The sequence below is a fragment of the Mustela putorius genome, unplaced genomic scaffold (genome assembly GCF_011764305.1).
Source record: "Mustela putorius furo isolate JIRA1106 unplaced genomic scaffold, ASM1176430v1.1 tig00000765_pilon_pilon_pilon, whole genome shotgun sequence".
Lineage (NCBI taxonomy): Eukaryota > Metazoa > Chordata > Mammalia > Carnivora > Mustelidae > Mustela > Mustela putorius.
In genome coordinates, this window is record NW_025421470.1 from 8885256 (window position 1) to 8907345 (window position 22090).

At 43.7% G+C, this 22090-nt stretch overlaps 2 protein-coding genes across 6 annotated transcripts in view; one reads left to right on the top strand and one right to left on the bottom strand.

Annotated features, from left to right (window-relative positions):
• Positions 1–166: 166 nt before the first annotated feature.
• LOC101678900 (carbonyl reductase [NADPH] 1) lies at positions 167–4396 on the bottom strand. The gene is made up of 3 exons (XM_004762132.2): positions 4000–4396; positions 3313–3420; positions 167–846 (listed from the first exon to the last, which is right to left on the bottom strand). The coding sequence occupies exons 1-3, from the start codon at positions 4286–4288 to the stop codon at positions 410–412; spliced, it is 834 nt and encodes a 277-aa protein (XP_004762189.1). The 5' UTR covers positions 4289–4396; the 3' UTR covers positions 167–409.
• Positions 4397–10280: 5884 nt separating this feature from the next.
• Positions 10281–22090, top strand: part of SETD4 (SET domain containing 4) — a 65084-nt gene continuing 53274 nt past the window's right edge. For 2 of the 5 annotated variants that reach the window (XR_200163.3, XM_004762128.3), the window contains exons 1-3: positions 10282–10528; positions 11937–12105; positions 18397–18492. Coding sequence is in view for 3 of the 5 variants with exons in the window: in XM_004762128.3 (XP_004762185.1) it covers positions 12033–12105; positions 18397–18492 (169 nt within the window). In the remaining 2 variants the exon portion in view is untranslated. Of the gene's footprint in view, positions 10529–11936; positions 12106–18396; positions 18493–20790; positions 20822–22090 lie in introns of those variants that run through there. The other 3 variants (XM_004762130.3, XM_045084529.1, XM_045084530.1) reach the window with 3 other exon arrangements.

Below are 22090 nucleotides of genomic sequence, written 5' to 3' on the forward strand. Positions count from 1 at the left end.
GGAGATCTGACAGGAGTGTGTCACCTGCAAAGCTAAACATACTGCTATCTGCCTCTTTGTATAATGTTTGCTTACCCTTGAGTGAAACTCTAACTTCTCCTCATTTTATTCAGTGTAGACGACTTCTTAGCTGGTTCAGCACATAAAGAGTCTGCACAAATCAACATTTACAGAGAAACATTTATTCATGTCTGCAGTTCATTATCTCATTGATTTCATTCTGTGCCTGTATCACAGAAGAAATCAAAAGAACCTTCCCTGAATTAGTAGCCTCCTGAAATTGAATACTCAGCAGGGATATTTTATACCTTTTTTGCTGTGGTTAGGGATATTATTGATACTGGAAGAGTCCTTTTGGTCAAAGGAGGGCGATTCTAAGGGGATCCATGGACAGAGCTATAAATTCAGCTCACCATTGTTCAACTTTCTTCTCCATAACAAATGCCCCATGAGGCCCCTCAGCATCTGAGGGCAGAAGGGCCAAGTAGACAGGGGTCTCTGCTCCTTCTTCTGGGCTTTTAGTGGCTTTAGGTCCTGCCATGTCTGTTCTCACCCATCCAGGGCAGCAGGCGTTCAGGAGGATCTTGTCCCCTTTCCTCTGCTCGCTCAGTTTCCTGGCATGGATTCTGGAGAGGACCGTGACGCCGATTTTTGTCACTCCATAGGCAGTATCGGGCCAGCCCTCCTTCCTGTGCATGCCTTTCTTCGTGTCTTCCACGAACTTGTTCATGAGCCCCACCAGCTCCTCCTCTGTGATGATCTCACTTCTGAACTTCTGCTGCAGCTCTGGGCTGCAATTTTTCAGGGCCCGCAGACTCACCATGCTGGACACGTTCACCACCCTGCCTGAAATAACAATACACAACGTTACATCGAAAGGCTCAAGAACGACAAATGCCAATTTCACCAAGACTTTGTACAGAAAATTTCCACTGAGACTTTATTAATATGCTACACGCATCCGTGAAGACTGCCTGTATGTGTGAAGACTATGATATGGTCTTGGAAATTGTTATACCCGTGATGTCTCTGATGAAGTCCGAAAAATTCTAGGGGGAGGGCACTGAGCCTATGTTCCATAGGAAAAATGGAAATACTGTAAGGAAGAACATGGTTAAGGAGGATATAAGGAGACACTCCTTGCATTCAAGAGGGGATTACCTCTTTCTCCCTAAGGCCACCTTTGGGACCACCTGAAGATCTCATGGGGAGTGGCCTCAAATAGGTCTGTACAAATAAGGAGCTGACCGGTGTACGGAGGGCAGATCCAACTGGTTTGGAAGGCTGCTACTCTGTTTGAGGATGATAAAAACAAATTGGTTTAGTGGCCTGCCTTGCATGGTGATTTGTCTATGATGGAGTTTTTATGAACTTGGGCGTGTGTTATGGCCTGAGAATACAGTCATGGAGAGAGGCAGTGGAAAACTGGGGGACTGAAGGAAGTCCGTAGAGGGCATGGCCTGTGGAAGTCCCTATGGCAATTTAGGGGGCAGAATAAAGTTGGACAAGTCAATGCCCCTCAGAAGAACCCCTTCGAAGACTGGAATGGGAGTGGAACTAGGAAGTGGATATCCTGGTATGCCTTTATGAAATGGCCATCTGGTCCCTGAGAGGAGTGGAAATGGGAAAGTTGCAGAAACGCAGAGCTGGGGAAACTGTTGACATAGACTCTGCACCCTGTGAACAACACGCCCCCCCCCCCCAGCAAAATCTAAGGACTCTTCCATTTCTCAGCAAAAGAGACAAAGACTGGAGATAGTTATGGGAGAGATTTCCCAAGGGGAAGGCCTTCCACATAGGTGGCAAGTTAGGTTGAAGGTAGTAGCTTGGGAGGCTCCAAACAGGTGGTCCGGACAAGTCAAGGCACTGTTTCTGGACCAAGCTTTGGAGAAACCCAGAAGAAGATGCCAATGCTTAAGCAGTATAGCAAGATGAAGACAGAAGATGCTGCAGAAATTTGTCCTAAGGCCTTAACATTTCTGCAGGCCAAGCAATACATTTTCATATGCAGAGAAGTGGTTCCACAGAGAACTGCAACAGGCATCTGAATCTTTGGTTGTCTTCAACACGAGATAAAGGTATGTGGGGCTTAGACACATTCATGAACATGTACTCACACTCAATATGAGGCGGTGGGTGCCAAGGGACAATCCCCACTGGAGAGATTCTTCTGCTTCCCTGGGGATACTGGGGAGAGGGTATCGGGGAGGGTGCCGACTTGACCTCACCATTCTTCCCCACATCATCTCAACTTCCTTTTCTTCCTACTCTTACCATGTTCCCAGGACGAGGGGTGCAAGTATAGGAATGGAAAGCAAGGATAGTCTCTAATCAAGAAACCATGTGACTATAGCTTTAAATTTCTATGTCAGAATTCTTAGGGGGCATAATGGAGTGGATTGTGCCTTCCCCATCTGGGAAAACTGGAGGGACAGTGAACATAGCTGCATTGTGCAGCGGCTGAAACAACCCACTCATTCTAGACTTGTGCAGCCTTCTCCTATCGGAATGGGAGTGGACTGGAGGGAAGGCACTCCTTGGACTAGTGTCGTTGCAGGTCGTCAGGACCAGTACAGAGGCTGACCTTGAAGTCCCTTTGAAAGGTGAATGGGGATGGGCTATCAGGTGGAAGAGAGGTGGGAGGGGGAGGAATGAGGATAAAGGCATGAACAGTGGTTTAGGCAACAAGAGACATCCAGTATCACAGATGTCCCATCTGCATGGAGACGTACCTCTGGCCTGTGGCCATCATTAGCTCTGCACATGTGAGTGTGTAGGCCTTCTGCTGGCCATGGGGAAGGGTCTTGCACCCAGGCTGGACAGGCTCTGTGAGGGCATCCTGAGGAGAAGGAGAGGCAGGAAGAGAAACATGTGTGTCTGGAGCTCTGGGAATGTTCTAGGCAGGCGACCGATGTTAGGGGGGCCTGAGAATTTGGAGAGTGAGGCGTCCACTAGTTGTAGTAAAATCCTGGGTGAAAGGGTTGTGGGGGAGAAAGGGTCCAGGAAGGAATCCTTAGGGAACATCCCCTGTGAGTGGCACTGCGGGAGTAAAAGGTCTCTCTGAGGAGAGATCTGAAGGAAGACTTCAAGGATAAGACAGAGGCAGTTGTGAGGGACTAGCAGGACAGAGGGCACTGCTGACTGCGGGCCAAGTGTGTAAGGGTCCTGAGACAGAGGGTCCAGTTGGAGACACAGCAAGGAGGCTGGTGTGGCTGAGCAAGGAGAGGGGCCCGGGTCCTGTAGAAGAGGTCAGAGAGGCAGGGGCCAGATCATTCCCGAAACACCACAGCTTGGGCCCCTCATCAGGCTCACCTTGGGGTTTCATCAGAGGCAGGAGTTCTGTGCACACATCTCGGGTACCAAAGAAGTTTGTTTTCATGGTCACTTCTGCTTGAATATGAAACGGTGTGGGATCATTAGCTTCCCGGGGGGAAAAAAGAGAGAAGCAGCGTTAGTAGGAGCCTTGTGGGAAAATTCCAGAAAATGTTATATACTAAAAAAGTACATGTGAAATGTTTTGAATTTTGTGTAAAGCTGGCATCTAGGTAACAGTATCCTGCCACTGACAATTTTCGCATTTGATAATGCTGTAGTCGTATAAAACGGCACCATTGGGGAAGGCTGGACGAAGGTGTGGGATCGCCTTACCAATTTGTGCAGTTTTCTAGTTTATTACAAAATGCAGTAAAAATAAGAGAACTGCCTTAAAGTCCGATCTGACAGAAACTTTCTGACAACTTGGAAAAAATCCCCAGTAATCAGAGGAACACAAAGGTCACTCAGGATGATAAGCAGGGCAGCTGATAAACGAGGCAATTTCTGTTGGACTTTGCCTGTGTCCCAATGCTGTCCCTCCATCCCTCCCCCTGCCCTAAGGGGCCATTTTGGATGCCACAGTCATTAAAAGCGAGATCGCCTGGATTTCCCAACAGATGGCGTCCACCCCTGGTAAGAGGAGCTCCGGAGGTCCACCTCCCCTCTTCGTCTGCATCCCCTTACTCTTGAATGCGATGCCCGCGTTGTTGACCAGCACGTCCAGGCCCCCGTACTCCCTGCGCAGGAAGTCGCGCAGGGCGCGGATGCTCTGCAGGTCGTCGATGTCCAGCAGGTGGAAGCGGGGACTCAGGCCCTCGGCCTGGAGCTGCTGCACGGCCGCGCGGCCCCGCGCCTCGTCCCGCGCCGTGAGCAGCACGTCCCCTGAGAACTGCCGGCACAGGTCACGCACGATGGCGAAGCCGATGCCCTTGTTGGCCCCGGTCACCAGCGCCACTCGGTTGACTGACGACATGGCTGTGTGGGGGGCGCACGAAGTACAGGCCGGGAGAGCCGTCAAATGGAATTTGTGCGCGCGGTGCCCGGGAGTTCACCGGCAGGCTTCGGCGCGCCTGCGCGAAGCCCGAGGTTGCCAGGGGCTGCGGGGCCGGACGCGCCCCCTTAGGGCGTGGCTTCCCGGGACCGCCCCCGAGCTGGTGGAGAATGGGTAGGGCTGCTAGGTTGAGCTGCAAAACTGGCGGTGGGTGCCCCGGCTCGTCTGACGACTGCCCCGCCCTGCAGTGGGGGTAATTCTTCGATTTCGCCGAGTCACTCACTGTTTAGATCTAAACTGAAGCTTTCTTCTTGGTTCTCCATGAGTTTTCCCTCGTATTCTCCCATTAAACTATTTGCGTGTGCACTTGAAGAAATAGCGTATTTGTCTAGACTTTTTTTTTTTCTTTTCTTCTTTCTCCTGATGTTTAAAGAAAATCTCTCGAACTGAAGTCTTTGGAACTGTAGTTATGGAATAAGCTAGGAGCAGCATGGCAAGGGATCATGTGTGTGTTGTGTTGTTTTCTTTCTTAAGTACGTGAAAGCAAATCTACTTGCTAATCCTTGTATGGTTTTTACATAATAGTGGGGAACATTCACTGATAAGTCACAGGATTACCTCCCTAGTTGTTTGCAGGCTTATCAAGTTACTTGTCAAATTACTTAAAAGGTCCTGCAGGTTATAGGTGGGAGGGGGGATTTGAAGCCCTTTCTCACACTCTAACTTGTCAGGGTTCATCTTATTTTCCCAGTTTCAAAGTGAGGAAATGGATCCCCAGAAACTTCGAGAATTAGTTCAGTGGTGGGAAATAATTTTTCTTCCTCTTACTTCCTATTTACCCAGAGGAATAGGGGACTATAAAAAAATAAAATCTCGTTTTTGTACCGTCCCTGTAAGGGAGTCACCGCCACTAGTGGCTATTTAAATGTAAATTTAATCGAAATAATATAATTTACAATTCAGTCTTTAGTTGCCTTAGCTATATTTCAAGTGCTGAGTAGTCACAGGTGTTGTAGACGCTGTATTGGACAGTGCAGATCTACAGTATTTCCATCACAACAGAAAGTTACAAGCAATGCTTTAGACAGACTCCAATTATGCTGCAATTTCAAGGTGGGTTTTCAAGCAGTTGCAAAAAACAAAACTGACAAAACAAAACTAACAATCTGGGCAAGACCCCGGCTTTCTTTGACCTACATTTCTATTGAGATAATTGCAGATTCACATGCAGTAGCAAAAAGGAATACAGAGACTCCTTATACTTTATCCAGATTTCCTTTATGGTAAGGTTTTGCAGCAGTATAGTACAATATCCTAATGAGGATACGGACATCAAAACAACCTACCAATCATATTCAGATTTCCTCAGTGTTTCTTGTACTTACTAGTGTGTGTATTTGGATCTGTACAATTTTATCAATGTAGGTTTGTCTGTGCAGCACTGTAGTCCAGATATAAAACATTTCTATCAGCACAAGGACCCCCAGTGTTGCTTTTTTATAGCCAAACATCTCTCTCTTGCCCACCCTCCCACTCCATTGCCTGGGAACCAGTAATCTGTTCCTTATTTTATTTTTTTCAAGATTTTATTTATTTATTTGACAGAGATCACAAGTAGGCAGAGAGGCAGGCAGAGAGAGAGAGAGTGAGAGAGGAAAAAGCAGGCTCCCTGCTGAGCAGAGAGCCTGATTCAGGGCTTGATCCCAGGACCCTGAGATCATGACCTGAGCCGAAGGCAGAGGCTTTAACCCACTGAGCCACCCAGGCGCCCCAAATTTTTATTTACTTATTTATTTTAAAGTAAGCTCTGTGCCCAATGTGGGGCTTGAACTCACAACCCTGAGATCGAGAGTTACACGCCCTATCAACTGAGCCAGTCAGGTGCCCCTGTTCCTCATTTTAAAAATTGTTTTAAAAATGTTACATAAATGGCATTGTGCAGTGTAACCTTTGGGGATTTTTTTTTTTTTTTAACTTGGGATAACTAAGATCTTTGTTTTGGATTTTCTTTTATCTAAGTGTGTACTTGGTGGGTCATTTGCTGGCCTCTCTCCACATTACGTGCTGCTTTCTTCTATAGCTGGGTTGAGCCAGTGTTAGAAGGAATTAAATTCACTAAGAGAGCCATTCACAGATAGCATATGGTATGCAGGAAACTGGGCACGGCGAGGGCCTGCTGTTTCAAAAGGCAAATTCCTAAAGGGCCGTGAATTATATCTTCTACCTGATTTGTTTATCCTTTTAGTACTGATCCCACAAGACTTTACAGGTCAATGAGGCAGGACACTCAAGAAAATGCAATACATAAAATATCATGGAGAAGTAAAAATTTAGCATATGATGAAAGTGGTATTAACAATTATGGGATTAACAAAAAATTATTGCAAAAATGGTAGTGGGGAAAGGGAGTGATTTGCATAATGTCCTCAGTTAATTTCTAAGATGAGAAAATTTACAGTTACATAAATGAAACCATAAAACAGGTAAAAGAAAATATAACTAAAATTTGTGGGAAAAGGACTTTGTAAGCATAAGAACATGAGAAGAATCACAAAGGAAAGGACAGATTTAAGCATGGGGAACATTCTGAAACTTTTTTTTTTTGGAAAAGCATGCTAATTTAAAGCCAGTGAATTAAGCAGATAACTTTTAATTTTTTTCCTCCCTGTCAAATTTGGGTCTTGGCCCTTGCGGTGTGCTTGTGAAGCCCCTACCAACTTCCATACATAGCACCTTGTCTGACTTCTGAACAACTTGAGAAATGAAACAAAAGAGTGAAGTCGAAGGCCCCAGATCTCTGTAGTATGAGCTAGCTTGGAAGATACTGCTTAGTTGTGAGTCAACTCTGAGATTATCCTGGCTGCTATATGGAGAAGGAATGTTTATTACATCTTTTAACTTGTGGAATAAACACATCTTTACCATCCACTGGTTGAAAGCAGCCTTTTTTTTTTTTTTTTTTAAAGATTTTATTTATTTATTTGACAGAGAGATCACAGTAGACAGAAAGGCAGGCAGAGAGAGAGAGAGAGAGGGAAGCAGGCTCCCTGCTGAGCAGGGACCCAATGCGGGACTCGATCCCAGGACCCTGAGATCATGACCTGAGCCGAAGGCAGCAGCTTAACCCACTGAGCCACCCAGGTGCCCTGAAAGCAGCCATTTTATTTGCTTAAGAGTACCCAATTCTTTGGTATCTGTTAACATAAAAGATGTAGGAAAACAGTACTGTTAAATGACAAGTTAAGCTCTCAGGCTCTTCTCTTGCCTGTGATCATTTACACTCATAGAACTCCACTTGGCACCGGCTTTTCTTCTTACATATTTTGCTTGTTTAGGATGTTCAACAAGCCTTCTTAAAAGGGTAGAGCATTGTTTTGATGTGCAGAATCAAACTGTAGCTGAGATGCATAGTAGATATGTAATTCTCAGCAATTAATTTTGTTAAAGATAAATAACACTGGATACTATTTGAGGTGGTAAGGACAGAGTTCATCAGTAATATACTACTGAAATAGGGAAGTGGTTCCAGCATGAACTGAACTCAACCTGGATTTGTACAGAGGTGGCTGAGTGTTTTAAAGAGAGAACAAGGGGCGCCTGGGTGACTCAGTGGGTTAAGCCGCTGCCTTTGACTCAGGTCATGATCTCAGGGTCCTGGGATCGAGTCCCACATCAGGCTCTCTGCTCAGCAGGAAGCCTGCTTCCTCCTCTCTCCCTGCCTGCCTCTCTGCCTACTTGTGATCTCTGTCTGTCAAATAAATAAATAAAATCTTTAAAAAAAAAGAGAACAAGGGAGTAGGGATAGGAAATGGAGGGGCTTGAGTAGAGTCGGAGAAATGAAAAATTATAGTGGGTCAGTGCAAATGTCCTTAAGCCAGCTGTGTAGGCTATGCAGAGACTGGGAGACAGAGGCCCTATCTTTTCTGATGATGATATTTCAAAGGAATGGCTTTTAAGTCCTTGAGAAAACACTACTGAGTTGTAGTCAGATTGTAAATCCTTTTAAGTAAATGCTCTAACAAATGGTGGTGAAGGGCTTATTATCAGTTGTTGGCCAAAACAAATAGTAAATTCTTTTTGGCAGCCTTGAGTAAGTTAAAGAGGGCTAGGGTCATCTTAGGGTTGCAGCTTTGAGCTCTCAGAAACTGTTAGTGTTTGCTTTTTAAAAATATAATTTTAATGTGTGTGTGTGGGGGGAGGGGATGAAATCAATGTACTGCCTTTGTAGATTTTATAGGTCATGACCAAGGTCTAGTTCAGAGGAAGGCTCAGAAGAGTCTGGCTAGAGTTTCCTCAAGGAGAGAATTTTTGCCAATTCCTATCTAGAAAATGGGAATATGCATTATTTTCCTCCCCCATAAAAGGGAATAGTGTCTCTTTGGATCTTTTTAATCCTGTCGTGAATTCATTTGTTCGAGGATGTGATGTTTGGAGCTGCAGCAACTTGTCTTGACACTATGAAGAAACAAACTAATAGGCGAGTAGCTAACTTCCCAAGAATGGCATTGAGGAAATTTAGAGCCTTGATCCTTGATGACAGCATTGACTCATAGGTCCAAATCTGGAGCTAACTATTTCCAGTTCCCCCTTCATTTTTCTTTCTTTCCTTAGTTTTTTTTTTTTTTTTTTTTAAAGAGAGAGCATGTGCTTTAGCGGTGCGGGGTGGGCAGAGGGAGGAGAGAGAGAATCTTAAGCAGGCTCCCTGCTCAGCAAGAGCCCAATGTAGGGTTCCATCTCACAACCCTGATGTCATGACGGGAGCTGAAATCAAGCGTCAGATGGTTAACTGAGCCATTCAGCTGGTCCCTATCCCATTTTTCAATAAACTTAATTTTAGAATATATTTGTTGAAAAGTTGCATATGTAGTAGAGAATTCCTCATCAAATTCGCCTTATAATTAACATCCATTATTTGTCACAAGTAAAAAAGCAACATTCAATAGTAGTATTAACAAAGTTGCGTGCTATATTTGGATTTTACTAGCTTTCCCTCTAAAATCTTTCTTCTATTCCAGGACGCTCTCCAGAATACCACCATTACGTGTAACTGTCACCATTACGTGTAACTGTCTTGTCTCCTTAGTTTTTTGTTTTTGTATTTTTTGTTTATGAGCTTCTGTGTTTGCTTGTTTTTCATGATTGTGTCAAAGTACGTGGTTGGGCGTTTTTGGGTTTGTCTGATATTTTTCTCAAGAAGAACTGGGGATATGGGTTTTGGGGAGGAATGCCATAGAGGTGAAGTACCCTTCCTATATTTGGGGAGCACGCTTTCAACATGATTTATCCCCGTTAATTCTCATCACCTGACCAAGGCACTATCTGCCAGGTTTCTCCACTGGAGTTAACTTTCTTCCCTCTTCACACTGTACTCCTGGGAAGCAAGTCATTAAGCACAGTGCGGAGGCGGTGGGCAGAAACTGAGCTCCATACCCAGGAACTCTTTAAGGCTGGGACTGGGGTAACGAGGCTGTAACTCACGTGGGGCGACGCCAGGACCGAGGATGGGGCGGGGCGGAGGCAAAAGCCCCAGCGCGAGGCGGAGGTCGAAGTACCGAGGGACAAAGAGGGGAGCCGATTGCTTTACCGGCCCGGCCTTGTGAGGCTGCACGCCCAGGAGGACCCTCTCCTCTTCTAAAAATAAGACTGCGCAGGCGCACCTGGGTGGCTCAGTGAGTTAAGCCGCTGCCTTCGGCTCAGGTCATGATCTCAGGGTCCTGGGATCGAGTCCCGCCTCGGGCTCCCTGCTCGGCGGGAAGCCTGCTTCCTCCTCTCTCTCTCTGCCTGCCTCTCTGCCTACTGTGATCTCTCTCTGTCAAATAAATAAATAAAATCTTTATTTAAAAAAAAAAAAAAAAAAAAAGACTGCGCAGGCGGAGGTTACAGAGCGCACTCTCCCCGCCGGCGTGCCCTGCTGGTGTGCCCCGGGGTTTATATACTCCAGACTCCAGCTGGGCGGGGCGGCCGCAGCGCTTCCGGGAAACTAGCCGCAGCCGCAGGCGCAGCCGCAGGCGCAGGTGCAGGCGCAGACGCACGCCCGGGGGTGGCGGCACAGCGTGGCGTGACTTCCGGGTGGAAACTGAGGACTTGGGTTGGTGAAGGCTGCAGGCGGGCGTCCCTGCGCTTGGCGTCTACCACCTGTGCTTGCGCCCGCTCTTTAACTCGAGTTCATCTGGGGTCCTCTTTGGGTTTCTGCACGCGCTGGGCCCGCCGCCTCTCCGCGAGGTGAGCCGGAAGGACTTGCGGGGTGACGGAAGCTGGGGGACGCGGGTGGTGCTGGCGCTTTCCTTCTGTTTTCATTGTTTGTTGTGCAAAGAGCAGCTCAGCTCGCAGACGCCCCCCGGGCCTGGCGTTCAGCTGCGCGCTGCAGTAATCCCCGCCTCCTCCCGCCCAGCCCCGGTCTTCTGCACGGCCTTCAGCGGATGTCGCCCCAGAAGCCGCGGTTGAGATGCGCTGGGGGATGCTCAGGAGCCTGCGGCCGGGAGTTGGTCCCTCCAGGGCCGGAGGCTCAGCCTCAAGTGCGAGTCCAAGGCTGGTGGGAGCGAGGCCGGGGGGTTAGCCGTGCTGTCGCCGGGCGTCCCCGTACTGGCGAGGCTCTGGACACCGGAGGGGACGAGCCCGTGTTAGCTCCGGGACCCAGCTCGAGCCCTTGGGTAGATCAGGGAGCCTTCCACGGCGGCTTCCATGGGGCCCGTTACTCTTTTCTGTCCGGTATTAGTAGAAGTAGACTTTGCAACCAGTTGTGTGGTTAAAATGCACACATACGCCCACAAGTAATATTCGTGTTGTGTGATTTATGTGCTCATGTAGGGGTGAGTCACAGAATGGGAGGATACAAAAGTAATAGTAAAAGCTGCCTCCTCAGGCTCGTTTTTGAATATCCTTCCTTAACTTCTCTTGTTTTATGAACATACTGAATGTGTCAAAAGCAAACGAAAGGGATCTTTAAATGTTCTGCAGCTTTATTTTCCATTTACTGTATCTTGAACATTCGGACACTTGAGCACATCCCTTTTTCCTATTAATGGTTGCGTCATACTCCACGCCACTATCATTCTGGTGTGGTTAATGTATTTAATTTTTTATGCTTCTAAAGACGTAGCATGTGAAAACTACAATAGTAATTTTAGATTTTATGATCATTCCTTTGTTCTGTCTGCTTTTCATGGCCCCCATTCCCTCCCCAATCTGTTGCAACCCCCCTTTACTTATATTGATTTCAGTGTCCTGATTCTAAGAACAAATCATTATTTCCTTCATATTAATAGAGGAATTTTTTTTTTTTTAAAGAAGATTTCCCCCCCCCCAAGACTTACTGGCTGATGAGGGCTTCATGGCTACTGTTTTTTTTAAAAGTGTGTTGGGTTGGTGCTCAGTAGATATTGGTTAGAATGGAGGTGTGTACGTCACCAAAGCATGCAGTTGTGAAATCAGTTTCCAGGATTACTATGATTAATCAGCATTTAGTAGGACCTCAAGATAAAACCGTTTTGGAAGGACTGATATAATAGGCATTCCCTTACTGCACAAAGAATCATGATTTAGCTGACAGTATAAATGTTTTTGTACTAAAACACTTTTTAGAGAAATGGTTTACCAAATAATGTAAGTTTGTGTATTTAAATCCTTGTAGGTACAAAGAAGAGTGTTTGTCATACAATTGGAAAGGAAGGCAAAGAAGATGCTTTTGCTTTAGATTGGACAACTGAACAGAAATTGCAATTTTAGGATGAAGAGGGGAAGAGGAAGAACAAGCCGGATCAGAAGACAGAAACTCTTCAGAAGTTCTGTATCAAGAGGAGGTACCGTTTTGATCTTTTGGTGCCAGTGGTGCAAAGAAGGTTGAGTGGTGTTGACAGATACACATAGCTTTTCTCAAAGGCACATGGGCAATGTTCAAAGAGAATATTTCTTAGAGAATAGTCTTTTTAATAGTGCCATTATGTACTTTTAATTATGTACAGTCCCTAGTGGGACTGTGAATATGTTTCTCATTGCTTTCAACTGTGTCTTCTCTACGGATGACTCTCAGGTTTCTATTTCTAGTCCTGACCTTTCTTCTGACCTCCAGCTGTCTGTAGAATATCAGTGTTTGGGTATAAATTCATCATTTCAGATTCAGTGTAACGGAGTGTGAACAAGACATTGCATGTGGAAGTGCTTGGCAAGCTGGAAAGTACTATATAAATGCAGTTATTTTTAATAAAAATTAATAAAAATCCTCCTGACTCCAGGCCTATCAGAAAAATTAGTAAAACTCCTAGTTGACCCCAAGCCTGTCAGCACTATCTGAAGGAGTCTTTTTACTATTTCCTTCTTTGCTTTCTGTGACCAAGATCCTACTAAATATCATCTAGTTTTTCTTAGGTTAACTTCTCCCTCTCTCTTTCACTACTGGAAGATGAATTGAGGTGGCTCTTTGCTGGTTTACTTACACCCTTGTTTTTCTTCCTTGCTGGTATCCATTTATTGCTTGAATCTCACTTTCTAAGGAACTACTCATATGGTGCCTTTTTTGGGTTAAAGCCTCCAGGGATATTCATTCCCTTTTGCCTGGTCTCTGTGGGCTCCCTCCTGGCCCTCTTGTACCAGAAGTATGTTCTCTCCATACCTCTCCCGGGTATGACGCACACCTGTCGACCTCTGCCGTGCCGTTTCTCAGAATCCTTTAGTCTAGAGCACCTGTTTTCCTTCTCCCTGCTTACTCAGTTTTTCTCCAAGTTTTAAGACTGAGGTGAGATCTTACATTTTTGGTAATGTCATTTTCAGTTTTCACTGACATCACCCTTTCTTATGACGCTTAAGGACCTATGGTTTTTTAGTTGTTTTCTATCGAAGTCTTATTTCCCAACTAAGTTGTCAGCTTTTGTATTTGAAGAACATGTTGAACATTCCCTACTGTGGTTAACATAGTGCTGTGTCTATCGTAGTTGCTAATTGCACAGTCACTGATTAAATGCTGTTACTGTAAGATCTGTTCTCTAGTTTATGGTAGGGTATTTTGGAAAGCTTTTATCTTGGATTTTTAAATTTTTTTTATTTTTTATTTTTATTTTTTTAAAGATTTTATTTATTTATTTGACAGAGAGAGAGATCACAAATAGGCAGAGAGACAGACTGAGAGAGAGATGAGGAGAAGCAGGCTCCCTGCTGAGCAGAGAGCCCAATGCGGGACTCGATCCCAGGCCCCTGGGATCATGACCTGAACCGAAGGCAGAGGCTTAACCCACTGAGCCACCCAGGCGCCCCATATCTTGGATTTTTTTAAATAATTTTTTTTTTAAAGATTTTGTTTATTTGACAGAGAAGGAGAGGTCATAAGTAGGCAGAGTCAGGCAGAGAGAGAGAAGGAAGCAGGCTCCCTGTTGAGCAGAGAGCCCGATGCGGGGCTCCATCTTGGGACCCAGAGATCATGACCTGAGCCGAAGGCAGCGGCTTAATCCACTGAGCCACCCAGGCACCCCTTAAATCTTGTTTTTAAAAATGTTTTATTGAGGTATAATTTGACATACAATGAATGTCAATATTAAGGTGTATAATTTGATAGATTTTGACATGTATGTTCACATAGGAAACTATCACCACAATCAAGATAATGAACATATCCCTCCATCTCCAGAAGTTTCCTTGTTTCCCCTTGTAATCCTTTCCTTTTGCCCCTCTTTAGCTCTTACCCCACCCTTCCAGGCCACAACTGATCTGCTTTCTGTCACTATCAGTTTATTTGCATTTTATACTTTATATGATAAATAGTTTATATGATCATATAGTATATCAAATGATTTAATAACACAGTATTTGGCTTCTTTTACTTAGCATAGTTACTTTAAGATAATTATGTGTATCAATAGCTCCTTGTTTTTTAATTGCTGAATATATTCCATGAGTTGTTTATTCTGTTGATGGACATTTGGCTTGTTTTTATTTTTAGCTGTTATGAATATTTGCATACAAGTCCTTGCATGGATGCATGACTTCTTTTCTCTTGGGTAAATCCCTAGGACTAGAAAGACTGGATTGTATGGTGGGTGTAGGTGTATCTTTTAAAGAAACTACGCAACTGTTTTTCAGAGTGGTTGTATAACTTCACATTTCTTTCAACAGTTCATGAGAGTTCCATCTTTTTTTTTTTTTTTTTTTTAAAGATTTTATTTATTTATTTGACAGAGAAAGATCACAAGTAGGCAGAGAGGCAGGCAGAGAGAGAGGAGGAAGCAGGCTCCCTGCTGAGCAGAGAGCCCGATGCGGGACTCGATCCCAGGACCCTGAGATCATGACCTGAGCCGAAGGCAGCGGCTTAACCCACTGAGCCACCCAGGCGCCCGAGAGTTCCATCTTTTGCCCATGTTTTTTATTAGCTGGTTTTTTCTTCCTTTTTTTTTCCTTTTCCTTTTTCTTTTTATTTATTTTTTATTTTTTTCCTTTTTAAAATTTTGTTTTGTGGTTATGGTAAGTAAGGCATTACTTTCCATTACATCTTCTTACTGGCTCTTGTTTGTACTTGTCGTGGCTATTGATTTTTGCGCATTGGTTTTCGATTTATACTATCTTAGTATAAATTCTTGTCTATATATTTTTTTGCATTCTTTCTTTTATTTTTTGAGCTGAAAATGCTAATTTTTACTTATTTATTTATTTTATGACATTTAATTTTTAAAATTCCAGTATAATTAATGTACAGTATTATACTAGTTTCAAGTGTACAATAGAGCGATTGAACATTCTGTACCTTACTCAGTGCTCATCAGGATAAGCGTGCTGGTCTTCCCCGTCCCCTCTTTCACCCATCCCCTCACCCAGTTCATCTCTGGCAACCATGGTTTGCTCTCTGAATTTGAGGTTTTTGGTTTTTTTTTTTGATTTTATTTATTTATTTGACAGACAGAGATCACAAGTAGGCAGAGAGGCAGGCAGAGAGAGGGAGGAGGCTTTAACCCGCTGAGCCACCCAGGCGCCCCTGAGGGTTTGTGTTTTATTTTTTTACTTTGTTCATTTGTTTCTTAAATTCCACATAGGAGTGAGATCCTGCTTTCTATTTTGGATCTATATCCATAGGGTGTTTGTCTTTCTCTTACTGACTTATTTCACTTAGTATTATGCCCTCTGGATCCATCCCTATGTTGTAAATGGCAGGATTTCATTCTTTTTTTGGCTGAGTAATCTTCCATTCATCTCTCGAACACTTGGGGAGCGTTCATATCTTGGCTATTGTAAATGATGCTGCAGTAAACACAGGGGTGTACATATCTTTATTTATTATTTATTTATTTGACAGAGACAGTGAGAGTGGGAACACAGGCAGGGGGAGTGGGAGATGGAGAAGCAGGCTCCCCGCCAAGCAGGGAGCCCAATGCAGGGCTCAATCCCAAGACCCTGGGATCATGACTTGAGCTGAAGGCAGACACCCAAAGAGTGATTCAGCCAGGCGCCCTGTGTATTTGTATTCTTTGGATAAATACCCAGTAGTGGAATTACTGGATGATATGATAATTCTATTTTTAATGTTTTGAGGAAGCTCCGTAACTGTTTTCCGCAGTGGCTGTACCAGTTTGCATTCCTGCCAACAGTGTGCAGGCGTTCCTTTTTCTCCACATCCTCTCCAACACTTGTTGTTTCTTGTGTTTTTGATATTAGCCATTCTCATAGGTGTGGTAATAGCTCATTGTGGTTTTTTTTTTTTTTTTTTTTAAAGATTATATTTATTTTATTTGACAGAGAGAGAGATCCCAAGTAGGCAGAGAGGCAGGCAGAGACAGAGAGGGAAGCAGGCTCCCTGCTGAGCAGAGAGCCCGATGCGGGGCTCCATCCCAGGACCCTGAGATCATGACCTGAGCCCAAGGCAACAGCTTTAATCCACTGAGCCACCCAGGCGCCCCGCTCATTGTGGTTTTGATTTGCATTTCCTTGATGATGACTGATGTTGAGGATCTTTTCATATGTCTGTTGGCCATCTGTGTGCCTTCTTTGGAAAAATGTCTGTTCTTTTTTTTTTTTTTTTTAAGATTTTTAAAATTTTTTTGACAGAGGGACACAGCGAGAGAGGGAACATAGCAGGGGGAGTGCGAAAGTGACAAGCAGGCTTCCCGCTGAGCAGGGAGCCTGATGTAGGGCTCCATCCCATGACCCTGGGATCATGACCTAAGCCGAAGGCTGAGGCTTTAACCCACTGAGCCACCCAGGCGCCTGCCCTGACTTGAGATCTTTTAAAAAATTTTTTATTTTAATTGTGGTAAAATACACATACTGTAAAATTTACTGTTTTAATTATTTTTAAGTGTAGTCCAGTAGTGTAAAGTACATCCACATTGTTGTCTAGCTTTCTCCAGAACTCTTTTCATCTTGCAGAACTGGGATTGTATGTCCATATAATAGTAACTCCTCATTCCCTTCTTTTCCCTGGCCCCTAGCAGCTACCACTCTACCTTTTGTTTCAGTGAACTTCTTCTAGATAGCTTATGTATGTGGAATCATACAGTATTTGTCTTTTTGTGACCGGCTTATTTCATGTAATGTAGTGCCCTCAAGATTCATCTATGTTGTAGCATGTGTCAGAATTTCCTTCCTTTTTAAGGCTGAATAATATTCCATTGTATATATGCCACATTTTCTTTATCCATCTATCTGTTGATAGATATTTGTTGTTTTTTCCCACCTCTTGGCTATTTTTGAATAATGCTGCTATGAACATGGGCAGATTTCTCTTCGAGATCCTGCTTTCTATTTTGGATCTATATCCAGAATTGGGTGCTGGGTCACTTCTGTTAATTTTTTGAGCAGTCACCATAGCAGTTAGACCATTTTACATTCTCACCAGCAGTGCTCAAGAGTTCCAGGTTTTCCACATCTTTGCTGGCACTTTTTCTGTTTTTTTGTGGTGGTAGCCATCCTAATGGAGATGGGGTGACACACATTGTAGGTTTGATTTGCGTTTCCCAAGTGATTAATGATGTTGAACTTTTTTAATATACTTATTCACCATTTGTATACCATCATTGGAGAAATGTTTCTTCAAGTCCTTTGCCTGTTTTTTATTATTTTTATTTTTAATTTAATTTAATTTTTTTTCTTTGCCTGTTTTTTAAATTGGGTCTTCTTTTTTCATATTAGCCTTTATAGCTGTATATTTCCCTATCTCACAGTTCTGAAGGCTAGAAGTCCAAAATTAAGGTGTCAGCAGGATTGGTTTCTTTGCAGGGCTGTGAGGGAAGCATCTGTTCCAGGCTTCTCTCCTTGGCTTGTAGACAATGTCTTCCCCGGGTTTCTTCTATCATCTTCCCTCTTTGCGTGCCTGTGTCCAAACTTTTCCTTTTTATAATGACACTAGTCATATTGGAATAGGGGCAACCCTAATGACTACATTTTAACTTGATTTCTCTTATAAAGACACTATATCTCTAAAGTCATATTTTGAAGTACTGAAGGACTTCAGCATAGAATTTTGAGGATACAAAATTCAATCCGTAATTGATGCCTTTTATTTATTTTTCTTTCATTTATACTGGCTAGAACCACTAGTACAATGGTGACTGGAAGCGTCTTGTTCCTTCGCTTGTTTCTGATCTTAGGGGGAATGCACTCAATTTTTCATCCTTATGTCAGCTGTAGATTTTTTGTTAGATGGTCATTATCAGGTTGAGGAAATTCTTTTCTTTCCTTGCTTGTTGGCATTATTGATCAGACATGAATATTAGATTTTATCAGATGCTTTTTCTGCTTCTTTGAGATGATTGCATGGTTTTTCACTTTTAGTTTACATTATTTAGGTGTTACTTATTCTCTTTTAAGATATGACCATCTGTCTGAGACAGTTACTTTTTATTTATTCATTATTTATTTTTTTGAAGTAGCATAAGTGGGGTATAGGGAGGAGCAGAGGGAGTGGGGAGAGAATCTTCAGCAGGCTTCATGCCGAGCATGGAGCATGATGTGGGTCTTGATCTCACGACCCTGAGATCTTGACCTGAGCTGAAATCAAGAGTCAGATGCTTAACTGACTGAGCCACCCATGTGCCCCTGAGACAGTACTTTTTATAAATGGTGCTCTGATTATGTAGTGATTTTAATACCATTTTTTTCTTTCTTCTCTTGATTAGTGAATGAGAGCTGCAAGCCTGAATTCATAGAGTTTAAGAAGTGGCTGAAAGGCAGGAAGTTTGAAGATACAAACTTAATACCTGCTTGTTTTCCAGGTAAGGTCTGGCATCAATTCTCAGGACTTTGCTCACGTGAGAGACATGTGGGCTCAGGTGATGGGAAAGCAGGGTTAGTTCTTGAAGATGGGCGGTATTCTCTCTGGGAGCACATCTCCTGTTGTGTGTCAGACTTCCTCCTTTGTAGCTATAATATTGATTTACACATTACTTTGTTCAAAAAATAAATTGAATGGCTTTTGGGGAGAAATTCCAAAATGGCAAAATAATATTAAAAATTAAAAAAAAGGGAAATGAGAATAGGAAAATAAGAGGAAGGCAGGGATAAGAATAATACATAAAAGCCGTGATTCTAAGATCCTGCATACTTGTCAGAGATCAGCCACAAATTATAACTTAATCTTTCTAATAGCGAGTCCATTTATATGATCAGTTACCTGAGTCTTTGTATTCTGTAAACAAAACTAAGTTGTTTACTTAACAGAATTGGGAACTTCTGGAGCTTAGACCTGGGGGAAATGTCTTCATTGAGTCTTCATAGGGAAGACACTTCTGTAATGTGACACCCTTATCATCAAACTCATAGTGATTTCTTGGGATTTTCAAGCCGGGCAGGCTGATGGGATTATCCCATAACTCAGGTGAGTCACAGTTGTTTTCCAAAATAAGGAGGTGCTTTTCTCTGCTGGTGTAGCTGGAGGACAGATGTCCTTAGGGAGGCCTGAGCAGATACTACTCCCTTTGCCGGTTTGTGGGTGTGCTCCCCAGGTGTTAGAAGAGGAGCCTTTTGTGTGGCCTTAGTTCAACAGTCACCTAAGCAGAGGTAGATTAAAATAATTTTCTGGAATTGAGGAGCTTATCATTGGAGTGTAGGTTAGTATTTTCTTCGGGAACATTCTCTGGGTGTGTGCCTGCATTCAGTACCACCCAGTTCTGTCCATATGTGGGCTTGAGGATGTTACCATGGGGAGGGCCTTCAAAGGGATTCCGGGTCTGCTGTACCATAGACACAGTTGTGCAGTCAGGGCCTTGAAGTTTTACAGCACAGGGCAGGTGCGGATCTTTTACAGAAGATTAAATTGTACACCTCTCTGCTCCTTTTCAAGACTGATATGATTAAATACCCATTAGGTAATTTAGCTTTGAGCAGGTTAACTTCCTTATACATTGTCAGGATAAACGATTTATCACTGTGTGGCTGTGGTTGAATGAGGTGATGTGTCTAAAGTTGTTCCGTATGCATTATGATGACTTTGGCCTAAAACGCTTGCTTCGAGCCATTACGTGTTAGGGCTGCTCCTATTTAAAATGGTAAACTATTTTTGTCAGCCTCTAACAGAATGTTTAACTTTCTGTTTTTATGTGTCAAGAAGCACAAAAACAGGAAAAGCCACACTGTTAGATTTTACTGGATGGTGTTCTTCACAAGGTGGTCTAGAGAAAATAGTGTCAGGAGTGGACTTATGCCTTTGGCTGATCTATGCCTCAGGAGTCACTTTGACTTAAGAAGGATAGGATTAAACTTATCAAGCAGGGACTGGCATATGTCTAAGTGGAATGCCTAAAAAGAAATAATCTATCTATAATTTGGAGCAATGAAGACTTAACCATTTTTAATGGTGCAACTCTTTCCAGGCCCACCTCCAGATTCATGGTCACAGAGCAGCTAAAGTACAATGGTTTGGTAATGATCCTAGCCCACTAGTTCCAGTTCTGGGGTCAGGGAACCTTCTGTCCTACTCAGTTTTGGCTGCTATAACAAATTACCATAGACTGGGTGATGACCAATTCCTTCCTCACAGTTGGGGGCTGGGAAGGCTAAGATCAAGTTATGGGCAAGTTCAGGGTCTAGTGAGGACTGATTACAGATTTGCAAATTACCATCTTCAAGTTGGGTCCTCACGTGACACAGAGCTGGGAGCTGGACAAGCTTTCTGGTCTCTTACTGCTGTAGTAGGCACTAAATCCCATTCATGAGGCTCTGTCTTTATGACCTAAACATTTATCAAACGTCCCTACCTCCTAATGTCATCACATTGTGGGTTGGGATTTCAACATATTTTCCCAAAATGCTTTATATACCTTTATCTTTAATCTATTAAGAGGGAACGTTTATGGGAGTCTCTCAAAATGTACAAAATTCTGGGGAATTAATCTTAGTTTGTGGAGGGCCAAGGAAGGATTTCTAAGTTGCAAGCAGGATTTATGCTTTGGGAATTGACCCCAGTATTCGTTTTTGCCACCAAAGAACTGGCCAAATCTGGGTCTCTGAGGTGGACTTATGATAGTAGAAATTTTCGGGTGCAGGAAAGTCTATAATAAGTATTCCTTTTATAGGATCCTAATGGCCACTTCCTACCTTGCCTTGGTAAGTGCAGGTTACTGTGATTTGTTTTCCGATACTGGATGCTGTATTGTAGAAATACAGGTGAAGTATCTTCCAGATTTATTCCATATGCCACATTCTGTTCATACATGTATTTGAAGAGAAATTTCCACTTAATTTAGCACACGAGTCTTTTAAAGAATGACCCCATAGAAATAAAATCCTCCCATTAGTAACTCGGTTCCAGGAAGGGTTCTGGCCCACAGGAATGATTAACTCTGCTATGGCACACATGGAAGAAATTAAATAAGTTTTTGAAACCAAAACCAGGTGTCCGAGTAGATAGTGTGCGTCTTGGTGGGTAGATGAGTTAGGATTCATCAAATCAGACTTGCCAGACATCTGAGCCAGGATCAAGGCAGGAGTTCCCTCCATGAACTGGGAGCTCCCAGTAGACCTGCAGGGCTTGACCTTTGCTGAATTATATTCCTTCCTAGTTGAGAGAGAAAGAAAAAGATCAAGGACTATGAATTTGAAAAAGTGGATATTCTGTACCCCGTATGATAATTATAGGTCATAGTGTACCTAGGCCTGCCAGAAGAGCTGCTGACTGTTACAGGAAAGGAGCCTTGGGCTGAGAAGGGTAAATTTCTGGGCAGTAGTGGTGTTGACAGTGTAGCTGGTGAAGTTATGTGCTGTGACTGCTCTGGCCGAGGCCTTGGCTCACAGGGAGGAGGTGGTCTTGGATCTCCCCTGTTGAGCTCACCCAGTCAAGGAGAGTCCAATGGTTTTCATGGTCAGGGAGGGGAGGGTGTAGTCCACTCAGCTTTGCGGGAGCTGGGTGGATTTACTGGTCAGCCAGTCAAAGAGGCCTCAAGATCATCATTGGGAAAGCTGGGTTCGGTAGTGGGTAAAAGTGGTTTGAGGGTTTAGCTTTTCAGGTTGGGTGGGCATTGGAAGTAGGCCCCCAGCCCAGCGGGCTGGCCGCAGGGGAAAGGGTCCAGCTTGAAGGACACCCAGTCCTACTGGGTAACACTCCCGGTAGCAGGTCTGTATAAAGTTGATGATCTCTAGGTCTTTACTCTTTGCTCTTCAGGGGTTATAAGCCCCAAAGGAGGTCAGGACATTTTCTGGAACAGCTTCTTGATCTCTTTCCCCTGGGAGTCAAAGGATGAGAGAGAGATCCAGCTTCAGCTTGGTGTAATTTTGAGGTTCAGTAGCATCTTAAAAACGATTTATTTACTTATTTGAAAAAGAGAGAGAGAGAGAGAGAGCCAGAGCAGGATGGGGGAGTAGAGGGAGAGGATCTTT